Below are 11,861 nucleotides of genomic sequence, written 5' to 3'. Positions count from 1 at the left end.
TATATACATATATACACACACACACATATATATATACTATATACATATATACACACACACACACACACACACATATATATATATACATATATATATAAATATATATACACACATATATGTGTCTATATATATATATGTATATATATACATATATATACATTTATACACATATATATATATACACATATATATATATACACACATATATATGTGTGTATATATATATATATGTATATATATACATATATATACATATATACACATATATATATACATATATATACATATATATATAAATATATATACACACATATATGTGTGTATATATATATATATGTATATACATACACATATATATATATATACACACATATATATATACATATATATACATATATACACATATATATATACATATATATACATATATATATATAAATATATATACACACATATATGTGTGTATATATATATATATATGTATATACATACATATACGTACACATATATATATATATATTTGTAAAGCGGTTTTCTGGCTTAAAGCCCTACCTGGCCTAGTATGACCTGGGACAAGTTATCCATCTGCTCATTATGTCCAGCATCTCTACACTGACTGCAGCTGAAACGCTGCTCGGTTGCTTCCAGCAACGAGACGACGTGATCTCGCCTCCTCGCTTTGGCTTGCGGTGAGTTTTAGGACCCAGTACAAGACTTTGTTTTTAAAGCCTTCAGCGGTTTGTCGCCCTCGTACTTGTCAGAGTTGCTACACCAGCATCCTCCAGCAGGCCTCTGAGGTCCTCTTCAGCTCTTCCTGAAGTCTGCTAGACTCGGTCCGGGGGGGCAGATCTTTCTCTCATCAGGCTGTCTCTGGTTTAAGTCTCGACTACAGACCCACTTCTTCTCTCCGGCGTTTGAAGAAAACTGAGCTTGACATTCACGTTCTAGTGCAGCAGACTGGGTGACGGCTTTCAATCCTACCAGAGAAATATTTATATTTTCTAGATATCAGAAGATTAACCAGCAACAACCATATAGATCATATATGTTCCCACTAATCTAAAGCTTCACCTGTGAGTCTACAGATGTGGAGATAAATTAGACTTCATGTGTTGCTACATGAGGAGACGATGACGTGGAGGATCGGTAGTCAGATCAGTTTCCCTTCACATTGTTGGTGAAATCACTGAAAGCACCTTTAAATAAAACAAATAGGTGGAGGCCACCAGACATAAGGATTGTGCTGCTGTTACACATGACATTACATGATTGGAGATATTATATAATAGAACAGCTGATAGAACAGAAAGCTGGACTTCAGGAATTGATAGGTGGTTTTCCAGGGAGAAAACTCCATGTTGGCTCTTGGTGAAAAACACTGAGTAAGGACAGTGATGGGGAATGAGACTGCAAGCATGACTCAGCAATAATGCACCTTTACCTCTCCTTGATATCTTATTACACAAAGTTCTGCCTTTAAAATGTGATTATTTAACTTTAAAGACGCTTCCAGCTGTTGTTTGGCTGTAAATCTCCACAGAGGTTTGTTTCTGACCGTTTTACATTCAGTTCGTATTTTTAAAGTAGCCTGTCGTGTTTTTCTTTGCACAAATGTCAGTATGATGGTCAAAATATCATTTAAATGGCTCATTAATGTGTTACAGTATCAAACATTTCAGAAGGGGGGCCCACTTCAGTTTCTTTTCATGGGGCCCAAAATCTCTGGCAGCGCCCCTGCGTGTCCTCCGTGTGGATCCACCGTCTTCCACCAGCTCTGAAGCTGCAGGCATCAGAAGGTGCAGGTAAGAGCCGCAGTCACGTCCCTCATGGCTTCACATCACGAACTCTGGGACAGAAAACACTTTTCAGGACGTTCCTAAAATAATGTTCCTGGGACGGACGCCGGACGCCACGTCAACACTTCATACCTGCGTGTAAACAAGCAGAAGAAACACGTTGAAATGCCTCCAAGCTGCCATGAGAGGAACCTCTGAAAACCTGACGGAAGCAGGAACCCACACGAGACTGTGGACCATGTCCGAGCAGAACTTCGCTCCCTCTTCTCATGAGACCAGAAACAAGCCGCTGATACAGATTTTTTAGGTTTTCCTAAACAAACCCAAAGAAAAGAAAAAGAAATGCCAGTTTTGTATAAAAAGTTTGAAAAGCACGAAAACCGGCTCAACTAAACTTGGATCAGAACCAGAACACCTGCTCTGAGTTTCAGTCTTTTTATTATAAAACCCGGTTCTGTCAGCCAATCAAACAGCAGCAAAAACCGATTCGGTTTGGCCTCCAACAACCTGATGAGCACCTGAATGCAGCACTGGCCTGCTGAGGGTCGGTCCGGTCCTGACCGGCGGTTCTCCAAAGGGCTGGTTCAGACAACGTCACCGGACCAGAACCACACGGCACCGAGCAGACAGGCTGCCTTGCCATGCCGTGATGCGTTCAGGGACAGTCTGTCAGTTCTGGAGAAAGGACCAGACGGTTCTGATGTTCGTTAAATAACACAAACTTCGGACCAAACAAAAAAGACTCATCTGGACCAGAACCGCTCCACCTTTCAGCTTTCCATCCTGCACGCTGTTTCACAGTGTTCCTGAACGCACCATCCAGCATCCTGCTTCCTGCTGGGAAACCTGTTAAAAACCAGACCAGAACCCAGGTTCTCTGGGGCAGAGCACGACCACAACCTGGGCCCAGATCAGGCTCTGATAGCACCGTCTGGCCCGCTCCAGCTCCAGGATCAGGATCAGGATCTGACCACTGCTGGAGGTTGCAGTGATGTCAGAGCAGCAGGAAGTCGTGTTACATGGTAACAAGGAGGAGGAGGATGGAGAACAGACACGTAACCATGGTAACAGAGATCTCGCTGCCACTTGAAGCGAACTGAAAACAGAAAGTGGTCCAGGACCGGATCCAAGAGAAGAACGACGAGCAGGATGAAAAGACGTCTTCAGACGTTTCCATGGAGACGACACCAAGAACAAACTCTTGATGGGTGTTCTACGCAGACAGGTCGCTGCTGTCAAAGCGTTCCTGGTCGTAAACCTCGGCGACCACCTTACGTCCTCCGAACCAGCGGTTGTTGAGCGCCTGGATGGCCCGGTTCATCTCTGCAGCCTCCGAGAACTCCACGAAGATCTTCACGATGACGTCGGCATCATCCTCCTCGCCCTGACGCTCCTGGTAGATGATGACTCGCTTCACCAGGCCGAACTTCCCGCACTCCTCCGTGACCTCGCCCTCCAGGTCATCGTCAATGTCATCGGGACCGACCATGTTCCTGAGGACCATGACGGTGGACTGGGGGGAGGGGCAAGAGGGTTTAACATGTTAGACGCGAACATCTGCGCTCAACAGCTGTCACATGACTTCTGTTTACATCCGAGAACCAAACTTCATCGGAAACTTGATGCAATCACACACGAAACTTTCTGTTGCTAGGCAACAACAAAGCTTTCTGTTGCTAGGCAACGTGATAAGCAAAAGTCAGACTCCAACACAGTTAATGACATCACCGGTTCAGACTTCCTGTCAGTCCTGATCCTCGTCTTCCACCAGCCGGGCTGACAGGTTGAAACTCCACCAGATGTGAACTGGATCCACAAAATCCACTTTGAAAACCGATTCTGGCTTCGTTATGTTTTTATGTCTAAAAATGTTTCAATGAAATTAGGTTGGATCATGACCAGAGACCGGGAGTCCGGATCAAGACCCGAGACCGGGAGTCTGGATCAGGAGTCTGGATCAAGACCCGAGACCGGGAGTCCGGATCAAGACCCGAGACCGGGAGTCTGGATCAGGAGTCTGGATCAAGACCCGAGACCGGGAGTCCGGATCAAGACCCGAGACAGGGAGTCTGGATCAGGAGTCTGGATCAAGACCCGAGACCGGGAGTCCGGATCAAGACCCAAGACCGGGAGTCTGGATCAGGAGTCTGGATCAAGACCGGAGAGCCGGAGTCCGGATCAAGACCCGAGACCGGGAGTCTGGATCAAGACTGAACATAATCGGACCTGCAGAGACTTGATGCTGGCTGCTGTAGACCTGGTTCTAGGGTCTGTTTCCTGATGAAGTCAGTCTGAACATGTGTTCCTGGCTGCCTTGCTTCAGCAGCGGAGTGGAACCCTCACCTCCTGCTTCCGCAGCAGCTTCCTCATCACCATATGTCTGGCGCTGCTGCCACTGATGCTCATGTACTCCTGCTCGCTCAGCGGCTCCATGGCTCCGTCCTGCTGCACCACCTCCGCCTCCTCCTTCAGCTCAGCACCAAGAGAAGCGCCGATTGACGGCGGCGTCGCCAGAACCGGGTTCACCAACCCAACCTGAGGTAGGCCCGGTCGGGCAGGGGTCACGCCTGGAACCGCCAGAGAAAGAAAGCATAACGGGGAACATGATTGGTTCAGTCCTAGTCTACAGTTCCCATTCTGTGATTCCCAGTCCACCGTTCCCAGTCTACGGTTTCTAGTCTGTGGTTCCCAGTCCACCGTTCCCAGTCTGAGGTTTCTAGTCTGTGGTTCTCAGTCCGCCTTTCCCAGTCTGCGGTTTCAAGTCTGTGGTTCTCAGTCCGCCTTTCCCAGTCTACGGTTTCTAGTCTGTGGTTCTCAGTCCGCCTTTCCCAGTCTGCGGTTTCTAGTCTGTGGTTCTCAGTCCGCCTTTCCCAGTCTACGGTTTCTAGTCTGTGGTTCTCAGTCCGCCTTTCCCAGTCTGCGGTTTCAAGTCTGTGGTTCTCAGTCCGCCTTTCCCAGTCTACGGTTTCTAGTCTGTGGTTCTCAGTCCGCCTTTCCCAGTCTGCGGTTTCTAGTCTGTGGTTCTCAGTCCGCCACTCCCAGTCTGCGGTTTCTAGTCTATGGCTACTAGTCCACAGTTCCCAGTCTATGGTTCCCAGTCTAAGGTCCCCAGTCTGTGGTTCCCAGCCTACAGTTGTCAATCTAAGGTTACTAGTCTGAGGTTCCCGGTCCACTGTTCCAGGTCTACGGTTTCTAGTCTGTGGTTTCTGGACATGAATCCCTCCATTCAACAGTGTTTGACATCTGAATGAACCAGAACTCTGCGGACTTCTGGTTCAGCAGTGTCTTTTTGTTATCATGGGGCGGGGCCTATGTGAAGGCAGGGTTACTGTGTGTGGGTGGAGTTTGTGCTTATGGGTGGGGCCAGTGTATGTGCAGGCAGGGCTGAGGGTGTGTTACCTGTAATGACACCTGGGGCCTGGGCAGCCATGACAGCCTGAGGAAGTCCAAGTTGCTGAGAGAGGAGGGCAGGTCCGGCTAGAGCTCCCAGCACCGACGCTCCCACTGCTTCCTGAATGCACCACAAACCACAGATGAACATGACGAACATGAATCTATTTCATTACATCACACATCAAAGGTTTTAGAAGAAAGGATCAGGATCGTCCGAGATGATCCGGGTTCTAGTTTCACTGAAAATACCCAACACATCCAGAACCACAGAAACAACACAACCTAATTCCATAAAAGATGGGACGCTCTGTAAAAACATTAAAACAGAATCCCATCAACTCATAATTATCCCCAGCAGCAGATCAGCAACACGTCCGAGGAGGAAACGGAGACGTTTCACCATAACCTAACTCACCTCACTAACCAGGTTACCTGGCAGCAGGTCAGTAACATGACTGGGTATAAAAGGAGCATTTCAGAGAGGCAGAGTCTCTCAGATGGAAAGATGGACAGAGGTTCACCAATCTGAGACAAACTGGATCTAAAACTGGAACAGTGTTCCTCAGACTGAAGCTTCACCATCTGCAGTGTAGAACATCATCATTAGAGAATCAGGAAAATCTCTGTATGTCCAGACCTTCCACCAACATGCCTCACCTAAAACTCCAGCAACTGCTGTCCTAACCTCCCAGACACTTAGAGACAGCAGGGGGAATCAATGGGGACACGTTCCGGTTCGTCTGGGTTGTAAACAACACAAACTACAGACATTATGTCCACACAGGAAGTTGACCTGAGCAGTGATCTTGGCTGTGGCGGCTGCCGCCGCCACAGCGGCGGCAGCAGGGAGTCCTCCAGGGGTTGTTGGTGTGAGGAGGGGCATGGGAGGAGTCACAGCTTTCCCAACTCGCAGGTACTGCCCACCCAGATCGAACAGGTTCATGGAGGCCACAGCATCCACAGCAGACTGGGGCTTATCGTACTCTGGAGACCAGAAGACAGAACCAGCAGACCGCCATCAGCTCAGGTACAAATCTGTCGCCCCAGCTCCGGCCCCTTAAAACTCGGCCAGTCACTGATTAGCCAGCTCACCGACGAAGCCGTAGCCTTTGTGGCGTCCGGTTGTTGGCTCACGGGCTAACATGCAGGACTTGATCTTCCCGAAGGCCTCAAAGACGCTCTTTATGTCCTCATCCGAGAGGTCAGGGTGGACGGATGCCACGTAGATCCTGTTGAAGGCACGCGCTTCCTCTGCCAGCTGGTCGATGATTGGCTGAGCCTGACCAATGTTGCTGGGCCTCCCAACCTGAAGAACGATACAGAAGTATGGCAGGGCAAGTTTATTTGCATAGCTTAGCATTAAAAACAAAAGAAGAAGAAAGAACGGTTAAATACAGCATTACAAATAATCAAGTTTAAAAATTCAAGCTTAACAGAAACACATGCAGATTTGGATGTCTAAAAAAAAAAAAAAAAAAAAAAAAAAAAAAAAAGCCAGAAAATGGAGTGAAAACCACCTGAAATCGACTGGGAGAGCACTGGGACCAGGATTCGTCCCGCCGGTTAATGCAACATTTTAACGTGACATTCGTCCCACCGGTTAACGCGACATTTGTCCCACCGGTTAACGCGACATTCGTTCCACCGGTAAACGCAACATTTTAACGTGACATTCGTCCCACCGTGACCGCGACATTTTAACGCGACATTCGTCCCACCGGTTAACGCGACATTCGTCCCACCGATTAACGCAACATTCGTCCCACCGTGAACGCGACATTCGTCCCACCGGTTAACGCGACATTTTAACGCGACATTCGTCCCACCGGTTAACGCGACATTCGTCCCACCGGTTAACGCAACATTCGTCCCACCGGTTAACGCAACATTCGTCCCACCGGATAACGCAACATTTTAACGCGACATTCGTCTCACCGGTTAACGCAACATTTTAACGCGACATTTGTCCCACCGGTTAACGCAACATTTTAACGTGACATTCGTCCCACCGTGACCGCGACATTTTAACGCGACATTCGTCCCACCGGTTAACGCGACATTCGTCCCACCGATTAACGCGACATTCGTCCCACCGATTAACGCAACATTCGTCCCACCGTGAACGCGACATTCGTCCCACCGATTAACGCAACATTCGTCCCACCGTGAACGCGACATTCGTCCCACCGGTTAACGCGACATTTTAACGTGACATTCGTCCCACCGTGACCGCGACATTTTAACGCGACATTCGTCCCACCGATTAACGCAACATTCGTCCCACCGTGAACGCGACATTCGTCCCACCGGTTAACGCGACATTTTAACGCAACATTCGTCCCACCGGTTAACGCGACATTCGTCCCACCGGTTAACGCGACATTCGTCCCACCGGTTAACGCAACATTTTAACGTGACATTCGTCCCACCGGTTAACGCGACATTTTAACGTGACATTCGTCCCACCGTGACCGCGACATTTTAACGCGACATTCGTCCCACCGGTTAACGCAACATTCGTCCCACTGTTAAGACGACATTCGTCCCACCGGTTAACGCGACATTTTAACGCGGCATTCGTCCCACCGGTTAACGCAACATTCGTCCCACCGGTTAACGCAACATTTTAAAGCGACATTTGTCCCACCGGTTAACGCAACATTTTAACGTGACATTCGTCCCACCGGTTAACGCGACATTTTAACGCGGCATTCGTCCCACCGGTTAACGTAACATTCGTCCCACCGGTTAACGCAACATTTTAACGCGACATTCGTCCCACCGGTTAACACAACATTTTAACGTGACATTCGTCCCACTGTTAACGCGACATTCGTCCCACCGGTTAACGCAACATTCGTCCCACCGGTTAACGCAACATTTTAACGCGACATTCGTCCCACCGGTTAACACGACATTCGTCCCACCGATTAACGCGACATTCGTCCCACCGGTTAACGCAACATTCGTCCCACCGGTTAACGCAACATTTTAACGCGACATTTGTCCCACCGGTTAACGCAACATTTTAACACGACATTTGTCCCACCGGTTAACGCAACATTTTAACATGACATTCGACCCACCGGTTAACGCAACATTTTAACGCAACATTCGTCCCACCGGTTAACGCAACATTCGTCCCACCGGTTAACGCAACATTTTAACGCGGCATTCGTCCCACCGGTTAACACGACATTCGTCCCACCGATTAACGCGACATTCGTCCCACCGGTTAGCGCGACATTCGTCCCACCGGTTAACACAACATTTTAACGCGACATTCGTCCCACTGTTAACGCGACATTCGTCCCACCGGTTAACGCAACATTCGTCCCACCGGTTAACGCAACATTTTAATGCAACATTCGTCCCACCGGTTAACACGACATTCGTCCCACCGATTAACGCGACATTCGTCCCACCGATTAACGCAACATTCGTCCCGCCGGTTAACGCAACATTTTAACGCGACATTTGTCCCACCGGTTAACGCAACATTTTAACGTGACATTTGTCCCACCGGTTAACGCAACATTCATCCCACCGGTTAACGCAACATTCGTCCCACCGGTTAACGCAACATTCGTCCCACCGGTTAACGCAACATTTTAACGCGGCATTCGTCCCACCGGTTAACACGACATTCGTCCCACCGATTAACGCGACATTCGTCCCACCGGTTAACACAACATTTTAACGCGACATTCGTCCCACTGTTAACGCGACATTTTAAAGAGACATTCGTCCCACCGGTTAACGCGACATTCGTCCCACCGGTTAACGCAACATTTTAACGTGACATTCGTTCCACCGGTTAACGCAACATTTTAACGTGACATTCGTCCCACTGGTTAACGCGACATTTTAATGCGACATTCGTCATCAGTTAACGCTGGCGTCGATCTGAACGTTCTCCCTGTGGGAACGCTGGCGTCGGTCTGAACGTTCTCCCTGTGGGAACGCTGGCGTCGGTCTGAACGTTCTCCCTGTGGGAACGCTGGCGTCGGTCTGAAGGTTCTCCCTGTGGGAACGCTGGCGTCGGTCTGAAGGTTCTCCCTGTGGGAACGCTGGCGTCGATCTGAACGTTCTCCAAGTGGGAACGCTGGCGTCGGTCTGAACGTTCTCCCTGTGGGAACGCTGGCGTCGGTCTGAACGTTCTCCCTGCGGGAACGCTGCCGTTGGTCTGAACGTTCTCCTGCTGAGGTGCCTGGCATCAGTATAATTATTCTCCCGGTGGGAACCCACCTTGATGTTCCGTCCTCCCAGGACCACGGAGTTCATCTGCTCCAGAGCCAGCTGAGCTGCTTCTGGCATCTCGTACTCCACAAAGGCGAAACCCTGCAAAGATAAAACTGGACGTTCAGGCACTGATGTCAGAACTGAGAACCAATGAGACGTCAGAACTCTGCTGGTTCGAGGGAACCAGGTGTGACCTTGTGCTTCATGGTGACAGAGTCCCAAGACATATCGATGCTTTTGATTGGTCCAAATGGGGCGAAGGCCTGTCTGATGGTGTCCTCACCCAGCTCATAATAAATGGAGCCAACGTAGACCCGACACATGATGGCCAGAGCTCTCTGCCTCTGAGCTGCTACCTGGACAGGATCACATGACCACATAACCAGCTGCTGTCGCCAGGTGAGGCGTCATGATGCTGCGATGGGAAACTACATGTGGCACAGATAGCAGGATGATACTCACCGACTGCAGAGGAGACAGAGCGTCTCCCAACCCCATCGTGAGAGACGCCATCTGAGACAGAGACAGGGAACAGGTGGATAACATCACCATGAGAACGGATCAGAAGTCACCTGAGCAGACGTTACCTGCAGGCTGCTGAATTGCTGTTGCTGCGCCAGCGTCTGCTTCACCAGCACGCTTTTGATGCTCTGCTCCATGGCGTACTTCTTGGCCTGCAGACAGGAAACAGCCAATCACAGATCATGTTACAGGAGCTTCTCTGAGGTTCTGGACCAGATTCTAAGCAGGTCAGAGTGAACTGATGATTCACCGATCAACCAGCTGATCGGTGAGGATGAGCACCATGTGCGTGCGTTACCCTCTGCAGCGCCTCCTGCTGGTGGGGGGTCAGCGGCGGCAGCCCCAGCTTGGTAGTGCTCTGTCCGTTCTCCATGATAAGAGCCGGCCCTCCCTGTGGACAAAACAAACGCACCCTCACAGCTTTCTTGTCCATTTCCTGTCCGATCAATAACTTCCACAAAGATTCATGAAGCAGAGCTGCAAGAGGCTGGCTGATCAATAACACCGACCTGAGAGTGTGACATCATATGACAGGATCAATAAACCCAATCAGCGGATCTCCATCCTTCAGTTTAATACTTCCGCGTGCACACCGAGTCTGCGCAGTTCTCGCGCATCATTAACCTGAGCTTAACAGCTGATCTGATCAGTACTGATTCCGTGATCGATCCTCCAATTTCAGCAGGTGTTCTACCTGCATCGTTAGCTTGCAATTAGCTTAGCTTCTGTCAGCCTGTGGATCTGATCCGAACCAACCGACCCGTTCAGACCCGATCATCCGATCAGTGTGATCGATCACCTCAGTCTGAACGTGTAATGAAAACTGGTTTCAGAAACCCAGCAGGAATTTAAGGCCCGACTAGTTCCTGCTGTTAGCATTAGCTTAGCATGTTTCCTCCAGAGTAGACCGAGTCAGGGACGGTTCTTACCGCAGAAACAGCCGCCGCCATGCAGCTCCTGCCCGGTTCTGCCGCTCGTCGCTCCGTCTGTCTGCACGGCTTTCTGTCCGCAGTTCGCTTCTAATGAGTCCGATGTTACACAGGACTGACTGCCGAAAGCAGCCCGGAAGTTAGCGGCTAGCTCTCTGGCGTCACTTCCTCTCAACCGGGTGTCAAAATAAAAGACGCTGACAAGCGAGCTGAATGAACCCAAATTCTGACAGCAGCCACCAGTAGAAGGCTCCACCAGCGGGACCAGGGCCCCCCAGAACCAGGCTCTTCTGTTTCTATATGTGGTCCATATCAGGGTTCCTGAACCCAGGTCCTCAGGACCCACTGCCCTGCATGTTTTAGACAACACACCTAGGGTCACAAAATCCGGGGAATTTTCAAAGTTGGAAACTTTCCATGAGAATTAACAAAAAAAAAAATGGGAATTAACTGGAAATTTGCAAAATTTAGGTTTATTCACTTAACAGGGAACGTAAATATAGTTGAGGAAAATATACTGTAGCCTAATCTTGGCTAAAACAAGCAGATTTAATGCACAGCTGAATGTGCCATTCAATCACAGCGCACTACTTCCTGCAGGGGTTTCAGGCCACGCCCCCCACGTGCACCGTGCTTCCTCCATCACACCAGCTGGTGATTTCTCCAACCCTGCAGCGCTGAGGCCACACTTCAGCTTGCAGCTATAAAGTCAAATAAGTTTTCGTAATAGTATGGAGTAAATTTATTTTGTACATCGACTGTAAAATATTTTGAGGAGAACTCCAGGTGTTAGCTATAAGTCTGGCCTGCGTTAGTGTTTGTAAAACAGAAAAATGCCACGTTAGCCATCCGGCGTGTGGAGGCGTTTCACACAAACTGATGTTGAAGGAAAGTCTTCGTATGTGTGCAGAATGCAGCAGCATCTTGTTAAGTGCCAACAATTTCCTGAAGGCTCAAAACATTTATTTCCAAAATTCCC

General features: G+C 49.1%; 1 protein-coding gene across 3 annotated transcripts; it reads right to left on the bottom strand.

Moving 5' to 3' along the window:
- Positions 1–2,120: 2,120 nt before the first annotated feature.
- On the bottom strand, positions 2,121–11,392 carry puf60a (poly-U binding splicing factor a). 3 transcript variants are annotated; one of them, XM_041991549.1, is made up of 11 exons: positions 10,883–11,392; positions 10,252–10,344; positions 10,019–10,105; positions 9,894–9,944; positions 9,626–9,817; positions 9,438–9,530; positions 6,282–6,495; positions 5,983–6,173; positions 5,196–5,307; positions 4,140–4,363; positions 2,121–3,309 (listed from the first exon to the last, which is right to left on the bottom strand). In XM_041991549.1, the coding sequence occupies exons 1-11, from the start codon at positions 10,901–10,903 to the stop codon at positions 3,010–3,012; spliced, it is 1,578 nt and encodes a 525-aa protein (XP_041847483.1). In that variant the 5' UTR covers positions 10,904–11,392; the 3' UTR covers positions 2,121–3,009. The 3 variants fall into 3 exon arrangements, with proteins under 3 accessions (XP_041847483.1, XP_041847484.1, XP_041847485.1); XM_041991550.1 differs by having other exon boundaries at positions 9,626–9,787; positions 10,883–11,384; XM_041991551.1 differs by lacking the exon at positions 10,883–11,392 and having other exon boundaries at positions 10,204–10,329.
- Positions 11,393–11,861: the final 469 nt, after the last annotated feature.

Source organism: Melanotaenia boesemani, chromosome 8 (genome assembly GCF_017639745.1).
Source record: "Melanotaenia boesemani isolate fMelBoe1 chromosome 8, fMelBoe1.pri, whole genome shotgun sequence".
Lineage (NCBI taxonomy): Eukaryota > Metazoa > Chordata > Actinopteri > Atheriniformes > Melanotaeniidae > Melanotaenia > Melanotaenia boesemani.
Note: the sequence above shows the minus strand (reverse complement) of the source record. Positions and strands in the feature narration are given on the sequence as shown.